The sequence below is a fragment of the Bos javanicus genome, chromosome 23, assembly GCF_032452875.1.
Source record: "Bos javanicus breed banteng chromosome 23, ARS-OSU_banteng_1.0, whole genome shotgun sequence".
NCBI lineage: Eukaryota > Metazoa > Chordata > Mammalia > Artiodactyla > Bovidae > Bos > Bos javanicus.
Window position 1 is genome coordinate 331530 of NC_083890.1, and position 25798 is coordinate 357327.

General features: G+C 35.8%; 1 protein-coding gene across 8 annotated transcripts in view; it reads right to left on the reverse strand.

The window, feature by feature from the left end:
• KHDRBS2 (KH RNA binding domain containing, signal transduction associated 2) overlaps positions 1-25798 on the reverse strand; it is a 750813-nt gene that overhangs the window by 93865 nt on the left and 631150 nt on the right. For all 8 annotated transcript variants that reach the window (XM_061397774.1, XM_061397773.1, XM_061397769.1 and 5 more), the window contains exon 8: positions 24203-24261. In XM_061397774.1, the coding sequence (XP_061253758.1) occupies positions 24203-24261 (59 nt within the window). The remainder of the gene's footprint in view (positions 1-24202; positions 24262-25798) is intronic.

A 25798-nucleotide genomic window follows, 5' to 3' on the forward strand; every position in this document is an offset into this window, starting at 1 on the left:
TTTTGTTAACCAAAATGTGGGCTGCTTGAAGTGAATTTGCTGAGGGGAAAATCTAGGTGTATATTTATCCAAAGTGAAAGTCATTTTTAGCCTATCTGCTCTGAACTTTTTATAATATTAATGAAATATTGGAACCTAAAGGTTCAACCATTTCTTTCACACAATTTGTATTGTCATTATATGTAATTGCAGAGTTTATTGTTTTAAGACATAGAGGGTAAAATCAAAGAGTAATGAGGGGGAAATATGACTGACCGATATCTCTTTTCAGAGATGAACATAATGAGTTACGTTTTAAGAAGTGACAACTACAAATTGACAGTCGCCATCTACCACTAGAAGGACTAAACCATGTACTGCTGCAGCTGTTGATTTTCAACACCCCCTGAAAGAAGTGCATGATGGAGAGCAGAAATGAGGCATTCTTTGAGCAAAAACTAGAAGAACGGGTCTTCAGGTATCTAGGTATTTTCAGGAACCAATTTTATAAGCCTGATCTGCCTTTTCATGCCTAGCAAAGTACCAACATTCTTAATAGTGATGACTACTTCTTGTGACTGGCACAGAAAGTGAACGTGAAGTTGCTCAGTCATATCTGATTATTTGTGACCCCATGGACTGTAGCCTATCAGGTTCCTCAGTCCATGGGGTTTTCCAGGCAAGAATATTGGAGTGGGTTTCCATTTCCTTCTCCAGGGGATCTTCCTGACCCAGGGATCAAACCCAGATCTCCCACATTGCAGGCAGACGCTTTACGGTCTGAGCCACCAGGGAAGTGACTGGCACAAGCCCTCAGAATAAGATATGTGCTTGACTGCATGTACTCCCGTCTTCATCAAAATTACATATATACTGATCTTCCCACCTAACCTCTTTGGAATTAGAAACAAGTAACACTTGGGATAATCCACTTAGAGAATAATTAAGCTATTCCAATCCAAACTCTATGGCTTAGAGGGTAAAGCGTCTGCCTGCAATGCAGGAGACCTGGGTTTGATCCCTGGGTAAGGAAGATCCCCTGAAGAAGGAAATGGCAACCCACTTCAGTACTCTTGCCTGGAAAATCCCATGGACAGAGAAGCCTGGTAGACTACAGTCCATGGGATCACAAAGAGTCAGACACGACTGAGCAGCTTCACATGATAGGTACTTGGTAATTGTTTATTGAATAAACTATTATATTTAAATATTTTGCATGTTCATTTTGTACCCAAAAAGAAGCCACAGACCTCCCTCAGATGTATCCTTCAGCTTGAATGAAAGTCCTGTTAGTCCTAACCCGTGGACAGAGGATCCTGGCAGATTCCTCTGTCCATGGGGGTCACAACAGTTGGATATGACTTAGCAACTAAGCAACAACAACAACAACCTGTTAGTCCTATAGCCAGTCCTGCGTTTGGGTTCTAGTTCTGCCTCTTTCTTGTGGAAAAGCATCTTTGACAAGTCAGCAAGTCTTTTCATCTACATATTGATGGTGTATTTTAATTGTCACAAACCATTGTGAGCTTCTGACATGCATATCTAAATGCCTGCGGAATATCTCCTCGAGTGTCTCAAAGTCATTTTTTAAAAAAATTAAACTCTTTCTCCATGCTACTTAATGCTCTAAATTGCATATTTTAGTGACTAGCACTATTACCAACAACTTACCTAGTTGCATATCAAAAACCCTCAGCATCCTCTGAAGTTTGCTCAGTATATCTAAGCAATCATCAGGCTTTATCTTTTCTCAACCATTTAATTCACCCATTTCTTTCTATTCCTACTAATACTATCCATGCCAAGCCATTATCATCTTTGCCCAGAGTATATATACAATTACCTTGTTATTGTTTTGTTTTCCCATTATTTTAAGCATCTATACATGTATATGTAAGTATATATGTATATGCCATAATTATATATGTTTCATTATACATATGCACACACATTGTACACATACATATATATGTATTATGTATATATATACACACATATACAGTAAAGTGTATATATATATATATATTCTCTACTGTTGTGTGTGTGTATACATTATTCTTCTCCATCTTCTTGAGAGAAGGACTTGTCCAAGTATAATTAGTTATTCTTATTCAGTTGCTCATGCAGCACACTTAAGATAAAGTCCCAAATTTTTAGTAAGGATTTGCATGCAGGGCCAAACATGGTCTGACTCTTGACTCTATTTTATAAAATTAGAGTTGATGATTTGGTGATCATGTGAAGAATATAAGTATTCTATATTGCTTATTGAAAAAAAATTCTATGGTTTCAAAATACAAGTAATGTTATTGATAAAGGTAAGACTTTAAAATCTTTTAAAAATGGAAAGTCATTTTATTATTGCATGGAAATGGACAAATTAGGGAAAAGAATGAGTAGAATACATTAATTTAATATTTCAAATACAAAAGACCCAAATTGAGATACCTATTAAATATTGGCAAATGAAAAATTTCACTTTGCTTAATTTATTGAGAAAAACATTGCATTTTCCCTAACAATGAGTAAATATTATAGTTGTATTTTTTGATCACTTACTATTTTGGTTCATCTTAAGAATGATTATTTCTGGTAAAGCTCCCACAAGTTGGAGACGGGTTGGGTCTTTGGGAATTTTGAAGTGCTTCTCTTGGCTATTGAGATTGTTGTTATTTGGTCACTAAGTTGTGTTCAACTCTTTGTGACCTCATGAACTGCAGCACGACAGGCTTCTTTGTCCATCACTATTTCCCTGAATTTGCTCAAGCTCATGTCCATTGAGTCAATAATGACAGGAACTTATTCTGAATACTGATATTTTCCTGAAACACTGAGACCCATTTAAGTCTTTGAAGAAGTTCTTAGGTGAAGTCCCTAATGATTGGCATAACATCCCTCTCCTTTGTGCTTGTGCTATTTATTTTTATTTTTTAATTTATTGATTAAAAATAATTTATATTATAGTTGATTTATGATGTTGTTAGTTTCAGGTGTACAGCAAAGTGATTCATGTATCTATTCTTTTCAAATTATTTTATCATTTATATTGTTACATAATACTGAGTGGAATTTCCTATGTTATACATTAGGTTCTTGCTGGTTATCCATTTTAAACAGAGCAGTGTGTACATGTCAACCCCAAACTCCCTAACTATCCTTGCCCCCCCAACCATTCCACTTGGTAACCATAAGTTTGTTCTCTAAGTCAGTGAGTCTGTTTCTGTTCTGTATCATTTTTTTAAAAGAGTCTGCATATAAGTGATCTCATACAATATTTCTCTTTCTTTGTCTGACTTATTTCACTCCATGACAAATCTTTAGGTTCATCCATGTTGCTGCAAATGGTATTATTTCATTGTTTTTAATGACTGAGTAATATTCCATTGTGTATATGTATATATATTCACATCTTTATCCATTTTTATTTCGATGGACATTTAAATTGCTTCCATACCTTGCCTATTGTAAACAGTGTGCTGTAATAAGCATTGGGGTGTATGTATCTTTTCAGACTATACTTTTCTCCAGATACATGCCAAGGAGTGGATTTGCAGGGTCATATGATAGCTCTGGGGAGAAGGCAAGGGCACCCCACTCCAGTACTGTTGCCTGGAAAATCCCATGGATGGAGGAACCTGGTAGGCTGCAGTCCATGGGGTCGCTAAGAGTCGGACATGACTGAGCGACTTCACTTTCACTTTCCACTTTCATGCATTGGAGAAGGAAATGGCTACCCACTCCAGAGTTCTTTCCTGGAGAATCCCATGGACGGAGCAGCCTGGTAGGCTGCAGTCCATGGGGTCGCACAGAGTCAGACACGACTGAAGTGACAGCAGCAGCATGATAGCTCTGGGTCTTCCCTGGTAGCTCAGCTGGTAAAGAATCCACCTGCAATGCAGGAGATCACAATTTGATTTCTGGGTCAGGAAGACCCCCTGGAGAAGGGTTAGGTTACTCACTCCAGTATTCTTGGGCTTCCCTGGTGGCTCAGATGGTAAAGAATCTGCAAGCAATGTGGGAGACCCGGATTCGACCCCTGAGTTGGGAAGATCCCCTGGAGGAGAGCATGGCAACCCTCTCCAGTATCTTGCCTGGAGAAACCTGTGGACAGAAGAGCCTGGAGGGCTACAGTCCATGGGGTCACAAAGAGTTGAACACAACTGAACGACTAAGCACAGTGCAGCACATGGTAGCTCTATTTTTAGTTTCTTAAGGAGCCTCCACACAGTTTTCCATAGTGGCCAACCCAATTCATATTCCCATGAACAGTGTAGGAGGGTTTCCATTTCTCCACACCTTGTCCAGCATTTATTGTTTGTGGATCTTTTGATGACAGCCATTCTGACAGGTGTGAGGTGATATCTCTTAGTTTGATTTGCATTTCTCTAATAATTAGCAGTGTTGAACATCTTTTCATGTGCCTCTTGGCTATCTATATGTCTTCTTTGGAGAAATGTCTGTTTAAATCTTCAGCCCATTCTTTGATTAGGTTGTTTGTTTTGATGATGGTAAGTCTCATGAGCTGCTTGTGCATGTTAGAAACTAATTCCTTGTTGGTCACAATGTTTGCAAATATTTTCTCCCATTCTGTGGGTTGTCTTTTTGCTTTGTTTATGGTTTCCTTTTCTGTATTAAAGCTTGTGTGTTTAATTAAGTCCTATTTGCTTTGCTTTTATTTCTATTACTCTGAGAGATGAATCTTTATCTTGATCCTGTGACTCATGTCAGAGACTGTTCTACCTATATTTTCATCTAAGAGTTTTATTATGTCCGGTTTCATATTAGATTTTTAATCCATTTTGAGTTTATTTTTGTGTATGGGGTTAAAGAATAATATAATTTCAATTTTTTTCTGCATAGTTGTCCAGTTTTATCAGCACCATTTATTGAAGAGAATGTCCTTTTCCCATTATATAGTCTTGGCTTCATCATCATAGATTCTTTGACCATAGGTGCATGGGATTATTTCTGAGCTTCTCCTGTTCTATTCATCTATATTTCCATTTTTGTGCCAACAACATACTGTTTTGATGACTATAGCATTGTAGTATAGTCTGAAGTCAGAGAGTCTGATTCCTCCAGCTCTATTTTCCTTTCTCAAGATTTCTTTGGGTATTTGGGGTTTCTTTTCTCTCCATACACATTAAATTTTGTCTCTAGTTCTATGAAAAATGGCACTGGCAATTTGATTGGGATTGCATTGCATCTGTAGATGGCTTTGGGTAGTATAGTCATTTTGACAGTACTAATCAAGAAGACTCTTAATAGTCCCTTGGACTGCAAGGAGATCCAGCCAGTCCATTCTAAAGGAGATCAGTCTTTTAGGTAGATATATTCCTAAGTATTTTATTCTTTTCATTGCAATGGTGAATGGAATTTTTTCCTTAATTTCTCTATTTTCTCATTATTAGTGTATAGGAATGCAAGGGACTTCTGTGTGTTGATTATATATCCTGCAACTCTACTATATTCATTGATTAGTTCTAGTAATTTTCTGGTGGAGTCTTTAGGATTTTCTATATAGAGGATCATGTCATCTGCAAACAGTGAGTTTTACTTCTTCTTTTCCAACTTGGATTCCTTTTATTTCTTTTTCTGCTCTGATTGCTGTGGCCAAAACTTCCAAAACTATGTTGAATAGTAATGGTGAAAGTGGGCACTCTTGTCTTGTTCCTGACTTTAGAGGAAATGCTTTCAATTTTTCACCATTGAGGATAATGTTTGCTGTGGGTTTGTCATATATAGCTTTTATTATGTTGAGGTATGTTCCTTATATTCCTGCTTTCTGGAGAGTTTTTATCATAAATGGATGTTGAATTTTGTCAAGAGCTTTCTCTGCATCTATTGAGATAATCATATGGTTTTTATTTTTCAATTTGTTAATGTGGTGTATTACATTGATTGATTTGCGGATATTGAAGAATCCTTGTATCCCTGGGATCAAGCCCACTTGGTCATGGTGTATGATCTTTTTAATGTGTTGTTGGATTCTGATTGCTAGAATTTTGTTAAGGATTTTTGCATCTATGTTCATCAGTGATATTGGCCTGTAGTTTTCTTTTTTTGTGGGATCTTTGTCAGGTTTTGGTATTAGGGTGATGGTGGCCTCATAGAATGAGTTTGGAAGTTTACCTTCCTCTGCAATTTTCTGGAAGAGTTTGAGCAGGATAGGTGTTAGCTCTTCCCTAAATTTTTGGTAGAATTCAGCTGTGAAGCCGTCTGGACCTAGGCTTTTGTCTGCTGGAAGATTTCTGGTTACAGTTTCAATTTCCATGCTTGTGATGGGTGTGTTAAGATTTTCTATTTCTTCCTGGCCCAGTTTTGGAAAGTTGTACTTTTCTAAGAATTTGTCCATTTCTTCCCTGTTGTCCATTTTATTGGCATATAAATGCTGATAGTAGTCTCTTATGATCCTTTGTATTTGTGTGTTATCTGTTGTGATCTCTCCATTTTCATTCTAATTTTATTGATTTGGTTTTTCTCTCTTTGTTTCTTGATGAGTCTGGCTAATGGTTTGTCAATTTTATTTATCCTTTCAAAGAACCAGCTTTTGGCTTTGTTGATTTTTTGCTATGGTCTCTTTTGTTTCTTTTGCATTTATTTCTGCCCTAATTTTTAAGATTTCTTTCCTTCTACTAACCCTGGGTTTCTTTATTTCTTCCTTTTCTAGTTGCTTTAGGTGTAGAGTTTGGTTATTTATTTGACTTGACACTATTAGATGGAGAAATATGCCATGTTCATGGATTGGAAGAATCAATATAGTGAAAATGAGTATACTACCCAAAGCAATTTATAGATTCAATGCAATCCCTATCAAGCTACCAAAGGTATTCTTCACAGAGCTAGAACAAATAATTTCACAATTGGTATGGAAATACAAAAAACCGCGAAAAGCCAAAGCAATCTTGAGAAATAAGAATGGAACTGGAGGAATCAACTTGCCTGACTTCAGGCTCTACTACAAAGCTACAGTCATCAAGACAGTATGGTATTGGCACAAAGACAGAAATATAGATCAATGGAAAAAAATAGAAAGCCCAGAGATAAATCCACGCACAAATGGACATCTTAGGCAAAAATATACAATGGATTAAAGACAATCTCTTTAACAAGTGGTGCTAGGAAAACTGGTCAACCACTTGTAAAAGAATGAAGCCAGAACACTTTCTAACACCATACACCAAAATAAAATCAAAATGGATTAAAGATCTAAACATAAGATCAAAATGGATTAAAGACCAGAAACTATAAAACTTCTAGAGGAGAACATAGGCAAAACACTCTCTGACATACATCACAGCAGGATCCTCTATGACCCACCTCCTAGAATATTGGAAATAAAAGCAAAAATAAACAAATGGGACCTAATTAAACTTAAAAGCTTCTGCACAACAAAGGAAACTATAAGCAAGGTGAAAAGACAGCCTTCAGAATGGGAGAAAATAATAGCAAATGAAGCAACTGACAAACAACTAATGTCAAAAATACACAAGCAACTCCTACAGCTCAATTCCAGAAAAATAAATGACCCAACAAAAAATGGGCCAAAGAACTAAATAGACACTTCTCCAAAGAAGACATACAGATGGTTAACAAACACATGACAAGATGCTCAACATCACTCATCAGAGAAATGCAAATCAAAACCACTACGAGGTACTCTTTCATGCCAGTCAGAATGGCTGTGATCCAAAAGTCTACAAGCAATAAATGCTGGAGAGGGTGTGGAGAAAAGGGAACCCTCTTACACTGTTGGTGGGGATGCAAACTAGTACAGCCACTATGGAGAACAGTGTGGAGATTCCTTAAAAAACTGGAAATAGAACTGCCTTATGATCCAGCAATCCCACTGCTGGGCATACACACTGAGGAAACCAGAAGGGAAAGAGACACGTGTACCCCAATGTTCATTGCAGCACTGTTTATAATAGCCAGGACATGGAAGCAACCTAGATGTCCATCAGCAGATGAATGGTTAAGAAAGTAGTGGTACATATACACAATGGAGTTTTACTCAGCCATTAAAAAGAATACATTTGAATCAGTTCTAATGAGGTGGATGAAACTGGAGCCTATTATACAGAGTGAAGTATGCCAGAAAGAAAAACACCAATACAGTATACTAATGCATATATATGGGATTTAGAAAGATGGTAACAATAACCCTGTGTACGAGACAGCAAAAGAGACACTGATGTATAGAACAGTCTTTTGGACTCTGTGGGAGAGGGAGAGGGTGGGATGATTTGGGAGAATGGCATTGAAATATGTATAATATCATATATGAAACGAGTCACCAGTCCAGGTTCGATGCACGATACTGGATGCTTGGGGCTGGTGCACTGGGACGACCCAGAGGGATGGTATTGGGAGGGAGGAGGGAGGAGGGTTTAGAGATGGGGGACACATGTATACCTGTGGCAGATTCATTTCTATATATAGCAATACCAATACAATATTGTAAAGTTAAAAAATAAAATTAAAAAATAAATAGAGGAGATCAGTCCTGGGTGTTCTTTAGAAGGAATGATGGTAAAGCTGAAACTCCAGTACTTTGGCCACCTCGTGTGAAGAGTTGTATCACTGGAAAAGACTCTGATGTTGGGAGGGGTTGGGGGCATGAGGAGAAGGGGACAACAGAGGATGAGATGGCTAGATGGCATCACCGACTCGATGGACGTGAGTTTGAGTGAACTCCAGGAGTTGGTGATGGACAGGGAGGCCTGGCGTGCTGCAATTCATGGGGTTGCAAAGAGTCAGACATGATTGAGTGACTGAACTGAACTGAACTGAACTGAATCCTTTCAATTGGAGAACATGGTATATCTTTTCATTTGTTTGTGTAATATTTAATTTCTTTCATCAACATATTATTGTTTCAGAGTACAATAAAATTGTTTCAGAGTACAATAAAATTGTCTCTTTAGGCATGCTTATTCCTAAATGTGCATTTATTTAGAAATGGCAGATTTAGAAAAGGCAGGGGAAATAGAGATCAAACTGCCAATATCTGGTGAATCATAGAAAAGCAAGAGAGTCCCAGAAAAACATCTACTTCTGCTTTATTGAATATGCCAAAGCCTTTGTGTATACAACAAACTCTGGAAAATTCTTAAAGAAATGGGAATACCAGACCACCTTACCTGCCTCCTAAGAAATCTGTATGCAGGTCTAGAAGCAACAGTTAGAACTGCACATGGAACAACAGACTGGTTCCAAATTGGAAAAGGAGTACATCAAGGCGGTATATTGTCACCCTGATTATTTAACTTATACGCAGAGCACATCATGTGAAATGCTGGGCCGGATAAAGCACAAGCTGGAATCAAGATTGCTGGGGAAAATATCAATAACCTCAGATATGCAGATGACACCACCCTGATGGCAGAAAGTGAAAAGGAACTGAAGAGCTTCTTGATGAAAGTGAAAGAGAAAAGTGAAAAAGCTGGCTTAATACTCAACATTCAAAAAAAGATCATGGGGAGCACATGTATACATGTGATGGATTCATTTTGATATTTGGCAAAACTAATACAATTATGTAAAGTTTAAAAATAAAATGAAAAAAAAAAAAAAAAGATCATGGCATCCAGTCCCATAACTTCATGGAAAATAAGTGGGGAAACAGAAACAGTGACAGACTTTATTTTCTTGGGCTCCAATATCACTGCAGATGGTGACTGCGGCCATGAGATTAAAAGATGCTTGTTCCTTGGAAGAAAAGCTATGACCAACCTAGACAGCATATTAAAAGCAGCGACATTACTTTGCAAACAGAGGTCTGTCTAGTCAAAGCTATGATTTTCCCAGTAGTCATGTATGGATGCGCTGCTGCTGCTGCTAAGTTGCTTCAGTCGTGTCCGACTCTGTGTGACCCCAAAGATGGCAGCCCACCAGGCTCCCCCATCCCTGGGATTCTCCAGGCAAGAACACTGGAATGGGTTGCCATTTCCTTCTCCAATGAGTGAAAGTGAAGTAGCTCAGTCGTGTCCGACTCTTAGCAACCCCATGGACTGCAGTGTGTGCATGTGAGAGTTGGACAATAAAGGAAGCTGAACACCAAAGAATTGATGCTTTTGAATTGTGGTGTTGGGGAAGACTCTTGAGAGTCCCTTGGACTGCAAGGACATCAAACCAGTCAGTCCTAAAGGAAATCAGTCCTGAATTTTCACTGGAAGGACTGATGCTGAAGCTGAAGCTACAATACTTTGACCATCTGATGTGAAGAACTGACTCTGGAAAAGATTGAAGGAGGGAGAGAAGGGGACAACAGAGGATGAGATCATTGGATGGCATCACTGATTCAATGGACATGAGTTTGAGCAAGCTTCAGGAATTGGTGATGGACAGGAAAGCCTGGAGTGCTGCATGAAGTCCATGGGGTTGCAAAGAGTTTTACATGACTAAGTGATTGAATTGAACTGATTCCTAGGGATTTATTTTATTTTTTGGTAAAAAGGTAAATGGGATTGTTTCTTGAATTTCTTTCTTATCTTTTTATCTTTATCTTTTATCTTAACTATCATATTGTTAGTATGTTAGAAATGCAACAGTTTTGGGTATTAAATTTGTACCCTGCAAAGTTACCAAATACATTGATGAGGTCTAGTAGTTACTGATAGCCCCTTTAGGATTTTTTATGTATAGTATCATGTCATCTGCAAACAGCGACATATAATTTCTTCTTTTTATATTTGGATTCTTTTTATTTATTTTTTCCTCTCTGATTTCCATGGCTAGGGCTTCCAAAACTATGTTGAATAAAAGTGATAAGAGTAAGCATCCTGGTCTTCTTTCTGACCTTAGAGGAAATGCTTTTTGCTTTTCACCATTGAGAGTAATGTCTTCTGTAGCTTTGTCTCTATGACCTTTATTATTTTAATGTAGGTTCCTTCTATGCCTACTTTCTGGAGAGTTATTATCATACATGGGTGTTGAAATTTGTCCAAAGATTTATATGCATCTCTTGACATAATCCTATGATTTCTATTCTTTAAATTGTTGATGTTGTGTATCACATGGATTGATTTTTGAGAATGTTGAAAAATTCTTCACCCCAGACCTCATCATGGTGTATGATCCTTTTAATATATTGTGGGATTCAGATTAGTAGTATTTTGTTGAGGGTTGTCCTATCTAGTTCATCAATGATATTAGTCTATAATTTTCTTTTGTTGTGTATCTTTTTCTGATTTTGGTATCAGTGTAATGGTGGTCTCTTAGAATGAGTATAAATGTTTTCCTTCCTCTGAGGTTTTTTTTGTTTTGTTTTTTTTTTAATAGTTTCAGAAGGATAGATGTTAGCTCTTCCCAAAATGTTTGATTGAATTTGGCTGTGAAGATTCTGGAACTTTTTTTTTTTTTTTTTGAGAATTTTTAAATTAAAATTTATATTTCAGTACTTGTGGTTAGTCTTTTTATATTTTTTATTTCTATCCATTTCAATCTTGGGTGATTGTACCTTTCTAAAAGTTTGCTCATTTCTCCAAAGTTGTTCATTTTATTTACATACAGTTTCTTGAAGTAGTCTCTTGTACTCATCTGTATTTGTGTGGAGTCTGTTGTAATTTTTCCTTTCTAATTTTATTGAATTGAGTTCTTTCCCCTTTTTATGAGTCTAGCTAAAAGTTTAATAATATATTTTTTTATCTTTTCAAAGAACCAGATTTTCATTTCATTGATCTTTGCTATTGTTTTCTTCATATTTATTTCGTTTAATTTTACTTTGATTTTTCTGATTTTTTTCCCTTTTACTAGCTTTAGGTTTTATTGTTCTTTCTATAGTTGTTTCAGGTGTAAGGTTAGATTTTGTTTATTTGTTTCCTGAGGTAAGATTGTACTGCTATTATAATAGCTTCCCTCTTAGAACTGCTGAGTTTTGCATCCCATAGGTTTTGGATCATTGTGTTTTTTGTTTTCATTTGTCTCTAGGCATTTTTTTTTTTTAAATTTTCCTTGACTTCTTCAGCGATCCATTGGTTGTTTAGTAGCATATTATTTAACCTCCACTTTTTGTGTGTTTTATGCAATTTTTTTTTCCTTGTAGTTTATTTGTGGTGGTTGGAATTATTGTGGTTGGAAAAGCATTGTGGTGTTTGATAGGATTTCAGTTTTCTTAAATTTACTGAGGCTCATTTTGTGGCCCAGCATGTGATCACTACTGGAGAATATTCCATGTACACAGGAGAAAATATATATTCTGCTGCTTTTGAATGGAATGCTATATAAATATCAATTAAGTCTATCTGTTGTAATGTTGTCATTTAACCCTATGTTTCCTTATTAATTTTCTATCTGGATGTTCTGTCCATTGATGTAAGTGAGGTGTCAATGTCTTCCATTGGGCAAACTCTGGAAGATAATGAGGAGTGCTGCAGTCCCTGGGGTCACAAAGAGTCAACAAATGTCTCCTACTATTACTGTGTTACTGTCAATTTTTCCTTATATGGCTTTTAGTATTTGCCTTATGTATTGAGGTTCTCTGTTGGGTGCATATATATTTGCAATTGATAAATCTTCTTTTAGTATCCCTTGATCATTATGTAATGTCCCTCTGTTTATCTTATAGCAGTCTTCATTTTAAAGTCTATTTTATCTGTTTTGGGTATTGTCACTCCAACTTTCTTTAGATTTCTATTTACATGGAATATCTTTTATCATCCTCTTTACTTTCTGTCTGTATGTATCCCTATGTCTGAAGTGCATCTTGTGTATACAGCATATATACAGGTCTTGTTTTAGTATCCATTCAGCAAGTCTTTGTCTTTTGGTTGGAGATTTTAATCCATTTAATTAAAAATAATTATCAATATAGATGTCCTATATGCATTTTCTTAATTTTTTTGGGTTTGTTTCTGTAGGTCATTTTTTTTCTTCTTCCTTATTCTCTTCTCTTGTGATGTGATGACCATCTTCAATGTTGTATTTAGGTTGCTTTTTCTTTATTATTTTTGTTTGTTTGCTTGTATCCACTGTAGTTTTGGGGTTTGCTGTTCTCATGAGATTTGATATAGCAGTCTCTATATGTACAAAGTCATTTTAATTTGCTGTCCTCTTTCCTGCCTGGAGAATCTCCTTTAGCATTTATTGAAAAGCTGGTCTAGTGGTGCTGAATTCTCTTACCTTATGCTTATCTGTGAAGCTTTTGATTTCTTTGTCAATTCTAAATGAGAGCCTTGCTGGGTAGAATATTCTTGATTATATTTTTTTCCCTTTATCATATTGACCATATCTGTCACTCCCTCTGATCTGCAGAATTCCTGCTGTGAAATTAGCTGATAATCTCATGGGAGTTTCTTTGTATATTACTTGTTGCTTTTATATTGGTGCTTTTAATACTTTTAATTTGAATTTTATTTTTGTCAATTTGATTACTTTTGTCTTGGCATGTTCCTTCTTGAGTTTATCCTGCCTGGTTTTCCCTATGCTTCCTGGGTGTAGGAGACAGTTTCCTTTTCCATGTTAGGGAAGTTTTCAGCGATTATCTCTTCAAATATTTTCTTGGGTCCTTTCTCTCTTCTCCTTCTAGGATCCCTATAATCTGAATGTTGGTATGTTTAATGTTGTCCCAGAGGTTTCTTAGACTGCCTTCATTCCTTTTAAATGTTTTTCCTTTATTCTGTTTTGCAGCAGTGATTTCTACCATTCTGTCTTCAAAATCACTTATCTGTTCTTCTTCCTCTGTTATTCTTCTTTCATTACTTCTATTGTATTTTTCAATTCAGTTATTATATTGTTCATCTCTATTTGCTTTTTAGTTCTTCTATGTGTTTGTTAAACATTTATTACATCTTCTCAATGCTTGCCTGCATTTTTCCCCAAGATTCTGTATCATCTTCATTATTATTATACAATTTTTGGAGGGTTGCCTATCTCAACTTCGTTTACTTGTTTTACTGGGGTTTCATCATGTTTCTTCATCTTAGACATATTCCTCTACCATTCCATTTTATCTACTTTCTGTGATTGTGGTATCAGTTCTAAAGGCTGAAGGATTGGTGGATGAGGCTATAAAAGAGGCTTGTGTAAGTTTTCTGATGGTTGTTGTGGTTCAGTCACTCAGTCGTATCCAACTCTTTGTGAACCCATGGACTGCACCATGCCAGGCTTCCTCTCCTGCCTTCACCATCCCCCAGAGTTTGCTCAAACTCTTGTCCATTGATTCAGTGATGCCATCCAACCATCTCATCCTTGATCATCCCCTTCTCCTCCTGCCTTCAATCTTTCCCAACACCAGGGTCTTTTCCAATGAGTCAATTCTTTGCATCAGGTGGCCAAAGTATTGGAGTTTCAGCATCAGTCCTTCCAATGAATATTCAGGATTGATTTCCTTTCTAATTGATTGGTTTCATCTTCTTGCAGTCCAAGGGACTCTCAGTAATCTTCTCCAACACTATAGTTCAAAAGCATCAATTGTTCAGCGCTCAGCTTTCTCTATGGTCCAACTCTCACATCCATACATGACTACTGGAAAAACCTTGACTAGCCTTGACTGCCTTTTAATATGCTGCAGACGGTAAAGCATTTCCCTACAATGAGGGAGATCTGGGTTCGATCCCTGGGTTGGGAAGATTCCCTGGAGAAGGAAATGACAACTCACTCAAGTGTTCTTGCCTGGAAAATCCCATGGAGTGACGAGCCTGGTAGGCTACAGTCCATGGGGTTGCAAAAGAGTCAGACACCACTGAGCAACTTCACTTCACTTCACTTCACTAGGTTTGTCATAGCTATTCTTCCAAGGAACAAGCGTCTTTCAAATTCATGACTGCAGTCAATATCTGCAGTGATTTTGGAGTCCAAGAAAATGAAGTCTGTCACTGTTTCCATTGTTTCCCCATCTATTTGCCATGAAGTGATGGGACCAAACGCCATGATCTTTATGTTATGAATGTTGAGTGGTAAGCCAGCTTTTTCACTGTCCTCTTACACTTTCATCAAGAGGCTCTTCAGTTCCTCTTTGCTTTCTGCCATGAGGGTGATATCATCTGCATATGTGAGGTTATTGATATTTTCCACAGAAATCTTGATTCCAGTTTGTACTTCATCCATCCCGGCATTTCACATGATGTGCTCTGCGTATATGTTAAATAAGCAGGGTGACAATATACAGCCTTGATTTACTCCTTTCCCAGTTTGGAACCAGTGTGTTGTTACATGTCTGGTTCTAACTGTTGCTTCTTGACCTGCATACAGGTTTCTCAGGAGGCAGTTGAGGCAATCTGGTATTCCCATCTCTCTAAGAATTTTCCACAGTTATTGTGATATACACAGTCCAAGAAGCTAGCATAGTCAGTAAAGCAGAATTAGATGTTTTTATAGAATTCTCTTGCTTTTTCTTTGATCCAGTGCATCTTGGGAACTTGGCCTGAGTTCCTGTGCCTTTTCTAAATCCAGCTTGAACATCTTGAGGTTCTCAGTTCATGTACTGTTGAAGCCTTGCTTGGAGAATTTTGAGCATTACTTTGCTATAGGTGGACTTTTGACTGAGTGAATTTTAGACAAAATTAACTTTTAATTTAACTGTTTAAACATACTTCTTCAAAAAGGGACTTAATTTGCTCAAAAAGGGACTAAATTTGATTTTTCATTATTAAAATAAATTTTAAAATGCCCAGTTCCATAACACAATGTTCACTTATAAAATACTCAGTGTTCTAAAAGTAGCCTGTATAAAAATTGTATTACCTTCAAGAATATATATGACTGACACAGTTTTGACCCTTCATATTAAGACTGTGAGTCACATCAGAATGCTCCCATATATCCACCTAAAACTTATTATCAACCTTAACATCCAGGAAGACCACCCAGCAAACTTAACCAAGGACCATTTCTCAACTTAAAATATTTTGATAAAGCTCTACTGGGATGGTAACTGGACACTGGTATTTTTTTCAAACTTCACCAGCTGATTTTAAAATGTAAAATTAAGGTTAAGAATCTCTGATCTAAAATACTGAAACACATGTTCCAGTGTTTCTAAAACTGTTGAATTCAGGAGTTCAGGATTCAAAACAAAATTGAAACCATTGTAAGCATATCTACCTTAAAATGAGTAATGCAAGCAGTGAAGTAGTGATGCCATGCTCATTTTGGCTGTTTCTTCCTAGGCAACATAGTCTGCATTTATTACTAGGATAGTTGGTTTAGATATCCATTTCATTGCAACCTCTGAAATAGTAAGGGACAGAAAACTAGCTTCTCCTTAAATTCTCTGATGGCTCAGATGGTAAAGGATCCACCTATAATGCAGGAGACCCGGGTTTGATCTCTGGGTTGGGAAGATCCCCCTGGAGAAGGGAAGGGCTACTCACTCTGTTATTCTTGCCTAGAGAATTCTGTGGACAGAGGAGCCTGGTGGGCTACAGCCCAAGGTCTTGAAAAGGTCAAACACAACTGGGCAACTAATACTTAAGTTAATTTTACAACTGGATTTTAAAAATACTTTAGAAGCACAATTTCTTTAGTTCTTCTTTAGTTGAAAATAAAGTTTAAAAAAAATTTAAAAAAAAGAAAATAAAGTTTAATAATCTATATTAAAAGTAAAATTCGATATATCACAGTGACATTTTCTCAGTATTTCTCAATAACATCAATATTAATAAATCCTACAATATTTTGTATACATTACTCTTAAAAATTACTGATACATTCTTGCTTATATTAAGAAAACTCATCTTTATTTGTAGAATCAATTTCCTCAAATTTCTATTTTTATTTAATATTGCAAATGAACAGTGATTGCTCATGAATCACATGGCAGTATGTTTGCCAAGTAGCTTCATTTTCCTTTGCTGTTTTCACAGCTTAATTGAAACAGGGTTCATTCAGCTCCTTGACACAAAATGAATGCATTTGTGTTCTGCAATCAGCTTGAAGTGAGGCACTCAAATGTCCTAGAATAGGGCACACAAATTTTTGCTTTCATTCATTTCAAGACAGTGTGTTAGTATTACCCTCCATGTTTCCATACAGCCGTCATCTAAAGTTCCACTATGAAATAGATCCATAATTAATTGTTCAGTTTGTACACTAGATACATTTTAACAAACAGCTCTCTTCTCTGAGAAGAGAATGTTACTGCCATTCTTAGCTAACAATCTCAGTTTAGAGGGTATTGATTACATAACGTACTCGTAAGACAAGCTGATACATTGTCTCTATTCAAAATGCGCCCTTATTGAATTATGAGCTATTTAGACTTATCCAAAGTAATTATAATGGACTCTAATAAACTAGGAAATATTTTAAAACTGTAAAAACTGTTTTGTGATTTCTGTAATTCAAATAGTCATGTGCCAAAAATAAGTTCAAGTTATTATAAATTTACCATTTAAATATTAATTTGACAATAATTTAGCATCAATGAAATGTTTAATAATAATTAATTCATTGATGGTTATTAAATATAAGTAGATTATTAAATATTATATTTCTATATTAAATAGAATTGTATATTTAATATTAATATTTATTTAAAATATTAAATATTTACATCATTGTAAGAAAATAGTTTAATATCCAAATTAAATTTTAGAAAAATATCTTGAATAATTTAATTGCAGTGAAGCCTAAAAGGATACATGATATTCACAAAAGTCAGCATATTTGTCACTTCAACATGAAATATGAGCCCAAAAGAGACAAATACAATTTCAATCTGGTGATATATGAAATATGATATGTAAAGATTCAGAGTGAAGTGTCATACTCAGTGACTAGATTTCTGCTTCCACTGGTTAATCTTGAAATATTTTGGAAGGAATCCTGAATAAGAGATTCCATCCATGAATCTTTTAATGCAGGATCCAATCATCCTGGGTAGCATTCCCTGTTCCTCTCTTGCAACTCAATCCTGAGATGAAGAGGAGGGTCTGGGGCAGCTGGTTGTGAGTCTCCTCACACCATTGTTCAAGTCTAGGTGTTGCCAGGAAACTGAGAATTGGGAGTTCTTTATTTTATAAAAATAGAGATCTGTATCCATGATACAACCAAAATGTAACAGAGAGGAATTAGTAATTCAAAATATAAGTGGATAAACAGAGATGCAAAGTTTACACTTCGAAGTAGATGATATTAATTTAAAAGACTGCACATAGTTCATTACACATAAGCTATAAGTGGATACTTGGTAACATGTGAGGTATAGAAAATTAATGAAATGCATCAATCTATAATTTATATGAATGGGTCCTCAAATCACTTGTCCACATGCATATTTAAATGTTATCATCTGTCCATTTGGACATGGCAAGATGAGCAACCTATGGAACAAGAAGCAGAACTGAAAGCTCACTTTTCATAATAATCTAATACTAAAATCAGTGAGTCTAATGCATATTAATTTAATTAGCCTCCAAATTTATGATGCTCAACACTTACTATTTCTCATCATTTGACTATCCTTTTTCAATTGTCTGTATAGGGTATGGGAACATGAACACTCCCCAAATATAAATCTCATGACTATATACATTGACATGCAAACAGTTTCTTTAAAAAGAACAATTCTATGAAGACCTACAAAACCTTCTAGAACTAACACCCAAAAAAGATGTCCTTTTCATTATAGGGGACTGGAATGCAAAAGTATGAAGTCAAGAAACACCTGGAGTAACAGGCAAATTTGGCCTTGGAATATGGAATGAAGCAGGGCAAGGGCTAATAGAGTTTTGCCAAGAAAATGCGCTGGTCATAGCAAACACCCTGTTTCAACAACAAAAGAGAAGACTCTACACATGGACATCACCAGATGGTTGACACTGAAATCAGATTGATTACATTCTTTGCAGCCAAAGATGGAGAAGCTCTATATAGTCAGCAAAAACAAGACCAGGAGAGGTGACTGTAGCTCGGATCATCAGTGCCTTACCAAATTCAGACTGAAATTGAAGAAGTGGACAAAACCACTATACCATTCAGGTATGACCTAAATCAAATCCCTTATGACTATACAGCGGAAGTGAGAAATAGATTTAAGGGACTAGATGTGATAGACAGAGTGCCTGATGAACTATGGATGGAAGTTTGTGATATTGTACAGGAGGCAGGAATCAAGACCATTTGCAAAAAAAGAACTGCAAAAAAGCAAAATGGCTGTCTGGGGAAGGCTTACAAATAGCTGCGAAAAGAAGAGAAGCAAAAAGCAAAGGAGAAAAGGAAAGATATACCCATTTGAATGCAGAGTTCAAAAGAAGAGCAAGGAAAGATAAGACAGCCTTCCTCAGTGATCAATGCAAAGAAACAGAGGAAAACAATAGAATGGGAAAGATTAGAGATCTCATCAAGGATATTAGAGATACCAAGGGAACATTTCATGCAAAGATGGGCTCACTAAGGACAGAAATGGTAGGGACCTAACAGAAGCAGAAGATATTAAGAAGAGGTGGCAAGAATACACAGAAGAACTGTACAAAAAAGATCTTAAGACCCAGATAATCACAATGGTGTGATCACTCTCCTAGAGCCAGACATCCTGGAATGTGAAGTCAAGTGGGCCGTAGGAACCATCACTACAAACAAAGCTAGTGAAAGTGATGGAATTCCAGTTGAGCTACTTCAAATCCTGAAAGACAATGCTGTGAAAGTGCTGCACTCCATATGCCAGCAAATTTGGAAAACTCAGCAGTGGCCACAGGACTGGAAAAGTCAGTTTCATTCCAATCCCAAAGAAAGGCAATGCCAAAGAATGCTCAAACTACCACACAATTGCACTCATTTCACATGCTAGTAAAGTAATGCTTAAAATTCTCCAAGCCAGGCTTCAGCAATACATGAACCATGAACTTCCACATGTTCAGGTTGGTTTTAGAAAAGGCAGAGGAACCAGAGATCAAATTGCCAACATTCGCTGGATCATGGAAAAAGCAAGAGAGTTCCAGAAAAACATCTATTTCTGCTTTACTGAGTATGCCAGAGCCTTTGACTGTGTGGATCACAATAAACTGTGGAAAATTCTGAGAGATGGGAATACCAGACCCCCTGACCTGCCTCTTGAGAAACCTGTATGCAGGTCAGGAAACAACAGTTAGAACTGGACATGGAACAACAGACTGGTGCCAAATAGGAAAATGAGTATGTCAAGGCTGTATATTGCCACCCTGCTTATTTAACTTATATGCAGAGTACATCATGAGAAATCCTGGGCTGGAGGAAGCACAAGCTGGAATCAAGATTCCTGGGAGGAATATCAATAACCTAAGATATGCAGATGTCACCACTCTTATGGCAGAAAGTAAAGAAGAACAAAAAAGTGAAAGTGAAAGAGGAGAGTGAAAAAGTTGGCTTAAAGCTCAACATTCAGAAAACTAAGATCATTGCATCTGGTCCCATCACTTCATGGGAAATAGATGGGGAAACAATGGAAACAGTGGCTGACTTTATTTTTCTGGGCTCCAAAATCACTCTGGATGGTGATTGCAGCCATGAAATTAAAAGATGCTTACTCCTTGGAAGGAAAGTTATAACCAACCTAGACAGCATATTAAAAAGCAGAGACATTACTTTGCCAACAAAGGTCCATCTAGTAAAGGCTATCGTTTTTCCAGTGGTCATATATGGATGTGAGAGTTGGATTATAAAGAAAGCTGAGCACGGAAGTATTGATGCTTTTGAACTGTGGTGTTGGAGAAGACTCTTGAGTGTCCCTTGGACTGCAAGGAAATCCAACCAGTGCATCCTAAAGGAGATCAGTCCTGGGTGTTCATTGGAAGGACTTATGCTGAAGCTGAAACTCCAATACTTTGGCCACCTGATGCGAAGAGCTGACTCATTTGAAAAGACCCTGATGCTGGGAAAGATTGAGGGCAGGAGGAGAAGGGGACAAGAGAGGATGAGATGGTTGGATGGCATCACTGACTCGATGAATGTGGGTTTGGGTGGACTCTGGGAGTTGGAGATGGACAGGGAGGCCTGGCGTGCTGGGAGGTTCAAGGACAGGGAGGTTCATGGCGTCGCAATGAGTTGGACACGACTGAGCAACTGAATTGAACTGAACTGAACTTAATCACTCATGTCTGACTCTTTGTGACCCCATGAACTGTAGTCCGCTGGGCTCCTCTATCCATGGAATTCTCCAGACAAGTATACTTGAGTGGGTTGCCAGGGGATCTTCCCACCCAGTCATCAAACCCGGGTGTCCTGCATTGCAGGCAGATTCTTTACCAACTGACTCATATGGGAAGCAGTTTCTTTATTTCCTGGTTATACAAAAGGAGCATCCTGTTTCAAATCTATATGTTCATAGATAATTATAACAGTACATATGAATATATATTAAATTTTACATTTTGTCAAATGCAGAACTAAAAGAAACTTTTATGATAGGAAAATCTTATAAGAAGCTTTAGAAAGCAGTCTATATTTTGTTTTCTTTTTAAATAAGATATGTATCATGATGGATTTAAAAATCAGTGAAACATATAACAAACAGTAAAGAATGAATAAATAAATGAGTATAATTTAAGTTTCCTTTTTTAACCTAAATTTTCTATAGTGTATACATATTATTTTTAGAGTAATAAAAATAACTTATTTTTAGGTTAGTCATACCTATGTATCTACTTACACTTCTTAACATCTGTGGCAAAATTTTTCTAATAATATGTAATTAATTTCACATGTGCAATGTGTAAAACACAGGCACTTTTGTTCATAGTTCCAAACTGCATTCTGTGGCCCAGTGCAGCAGAGATGGGTTATAGTGAGTGGATAATGGGATGGTGGAAGGGGCACTGAGATGCTGGAATCCTGATTTGTGAGTAGCCTCCTTTCTGTACTTCATTGTTTTCTATGAACTAAATCATGGAAAAGCATTGCAGTGCATTGGTTACTGTCTCTGGAATGTTATCTCCAGACTCCAACAAAAGGAACAAATTCTGTCAGAATAATTACCCTTCTGACATGAAAATCAAGAAACACTTCCTAAGTCAGCATGCATAAAGGGTTGATACATCAACATTTACAAACAGCGAGTCAAATTATCTTGAATGTGAAGTGTATTTTTGAACTAACATTTGCTCAACAATGTCAGAAAATGGCAAAAGAAGTTGGTGGCCAAAGAAAAAGTCAAGATCCTAAAGAGAAGTCTTCTTTTGGCCATAAATGTGTTTAATCTTTCAACATTAAGAATATGGCCAATTTGGCTGAAATATTAGGTAATAAAAGTTATTATATACAAATTCCTGACTCAAATCTTTCTTAGTGTGTCCAGATAAGCCAAACAATTTTCTACATTTTCCTCATCACTTCAGAAGTATTTTATTATTATTATTATTATCAATTGCTTTCTGTATGCAGAGAATCGCTTGTTGGTAAATTCTAATTTATTCAGAATGAAATCTAGTGTTTATGAGCAGGGTGGCTTATAAAATGATAGAGTCTATCTCTAGACTTGGCTGCAGCAGAAGAGCTAAACAAACATGAAAGAACAGAATAGGTTTCAGAAGTGAGTCCAGACCTCCTGACGATGGCTCCTGCAGCTCCATCAGAAGGTCTGAGAAGTAATTATTTATATTCACACATTTTCCCTATTGCCTTATTTACATGTATTAACATTTTAAATGTAAATAACTGAGGAATAGAAATAGATAGCCTGCATGGGCAAAGAATCTTTAAAAAAAAAAGTGGATATATGTGTATGTGTAACTGATCCACTTTGCTCTACACCTGAAATTAATAAAACATTGTAGATCAACTATACTGCAATAAAAAATAAAATGAGAATAAAGAAATATGAGAATAAAATGCAATGCTTACAGAAAGAAAATATTGATAGAAAAAGTGATACAATCTAAATAAACTCCCATCCTGTTACCAAATATGCAGTCACATATCATCAATTTCATCCTTGCCATTTTCTTCAGAGCATATAATTTTGTAAACTAAATCTCACAGGTGATGATTCTTCCTCAAATTTATGTGCCACATGTGAAAAGCAATTACTGTATTTTATAAATAAAAATTCCATTTGAAAAAGTGATCCATAAATAATAATGTATCTTCTACTTAGAATGTAAGCTTTAAAAGATTGTTCACTGAAGTATCTCCAGGATTAAGGTCAATGGCGTGCATGTGTTAGCCATTAATTAAGTATTTGTTGCATGAGTAATGATTTCTGGTCTTCTACTTCATCCCATGATTTATAGTCTGGCACAATTTTTAAATGTAGGAATACGTTTCTCAAAAGTAGACAGTAAGAACCAGGGAGGGACAATGTCTATTGTGTACACCATCATATTCCTAAAGCCTGACAATATCTTTGTGCTCAAAGGACAAACTCAATTTTTGGATAGAAATCATTATGATGGTGGCTCCTGTTTCTGAATTGACCTTATGATAGTCACCAGAGAAGTGAGTTGATTTGATGCCTCTGTTCTGAGGAGGGTGCACTTTCTCCCAATGTCTGAACACTTCCTTCCCTGTCCCAATGGAGTACTACACCTTCATTACATGGAGCCCCAAACACAGGCCACATTCATCATTTCTTTTACTGCTTCTCATAAAGAGGAACAGATTGGCCTTCATATTATTTTAATAAAAATCTAGGACTGGGAGTATTTAAATGAATGCTATTTTTTCAAGGCAGTCAACTGGTGATACTGCATATATATTTTCAGGAACCATAAACTATACTTCTAAAGTAATGAACTGTATTGATATATCATAGGCACTCAATAATATTACTGAGTTGAAGTACAATTAACTTCAAATGGGTTTTAAATTAAATTACGTAGTTTTGAAATTAATTTATAGACTGATATGCTTACTATTAATTCTTATTAATCAATCATTATTTGGCACTTTCAGGAACTACATGCAATAAAAATAACTTGAAAGTTACAATTTCTGTCCTTAAAAGTTTATAAATCTTTTAACCGTGTATTATTCTAATGAACTTTATGGTAACAGAAAGACAAAACATTGTTGTCATATCAATGAGTCAGACAATGGAAACAGTGAAACATTTAAGAAAGACACTATCCAGAATGTTCATTGTTGCTGTTGAAAATTATCTATGATTGTGGTTAATTGCTTTTGGAATTTTGATAAAAATTAATCTGTCCAATTTTCTGGCTCTTTAGGTAAAATCTCATCCTGTAATTACATAAATTAGTGTGACCTGGACTTCTAAAAAAAACTGGGGTTAGAAAGATAGAAGTAATTTCTGAGTTGTCAGTGACTGATGAATGTTTTGATTTCAGTTTTAGTAAAGAAAAGGTCTTACCGTAGCTGTCATAGGCATCCTCACTTACTCCATGACCATAGTCATAGTATTCAGGAACACTGCAATAGATTTAGACAGTAATCAATGTTACTGTATTTGGGAGGAATCAACCCTAAAACTTATATGGAATTTGAAATCAAAATGTGTACTAAGGTAATATCCCAAGAGTCTCTAGACATAAAACACATATTTGAACATAAATAATAATAGAATAATATTCACTGAATAATACAATTCTAACAAGAATATTCAGTAACCTGTGGCGGATTCATTTTGATATTTGGCAAAACTAATACAATTATGTAAAGTTTAAAAATAAAATAAAATTTTAAAAAAATAAAAAATAAAAAAAAAGAATATTCAGTAAGAACAATACAGGTTATTGACAATGAGTGCTATAATTTTCTCATCCCACATTAGTACTTTATAAAAAATCTCTATCCTCCACTTATATAAATCAAATGTCCTCTAAAACACAAGTATGGACTTCAAGAGAAGAATTATGAAAGGTCTATTTTCAAGAAAAAGTGCTACAGAAGATGACAATCTGGTCAATTGTGTATAACCTTTAATGCAATTAGCTTAAGAAATATACATAAATTTCATCTTCACTTTCATACACTGAAATTATACTCCTCTCCAACTTTTTCACAGCATAGGTCCATAAGTTTCTCACATATATAAGCTATTTCCTCTCATTTAATATTTTGCTAGATGCTTAGCATAATGTAACCAAGTTATAATTTTTAAAAATACTATACAAAAAGTGGAAAATATTTAAACTAACTTAATATTTGGATAATTAATGTGTATTATACTTAAAAATCCACAATATTTTTGGTACACTATATTTTTTCACCCCAGCTCCTTCATCTAAAGATTTCTGCCTGAATAAATTTATGCTTATGTACATAAAATTTATATGTATATTCACATATATAATTTTATGTATAAATTTATAAATTCTATCACAATTATGAATTCTTATCAAGTATATAAAAGGGTAACAATAAAAGGGCTTAATATCAAATACCAAATTGTATAAGGGTGGAAGGTGTGTGATAAATTGCCAAAGGGTTAGGTTGGAAGGAAGACAGGAAGACCTAAAATTATTTGGTTGTCTTTATCCCTCAAGACAATCCCATAGGCCTAATTTTATAAAATACTTGAGACTTCATCAATAGTAAGGAATGAGAAGGGAAAAAGAAATGTCTATATATTAGAGGTGAAAAGAAAGATAGATGGAAGTTCTGTCAATTTTATATTTCTGGGAAGCAATTGATATGGAATAATTCATTTTAGTGTAATGTAGCTGGAAAAGAGAAAGATAACTTCATCTTCATTGCCAGGATAATTATATACAGACTCTTTAAGGAAAAAAAAAAAACTTACAGTAATAAGTTTTCTCTGCATACTTCTAAGACTTGAGATTGTAGAAATCTAAGGCTGGTGGCTGGATGTTTATCTTCTTAGAAATGATGCAACCCAATTGAGAACCCACATATATGTGTAGCAAAGTCCTGAGAGTTTACACTGATTTCCAGGATTATCAAGAAGTGGCAGTCATGACTATCTAGCGGTGGTAATTTGTTTTTG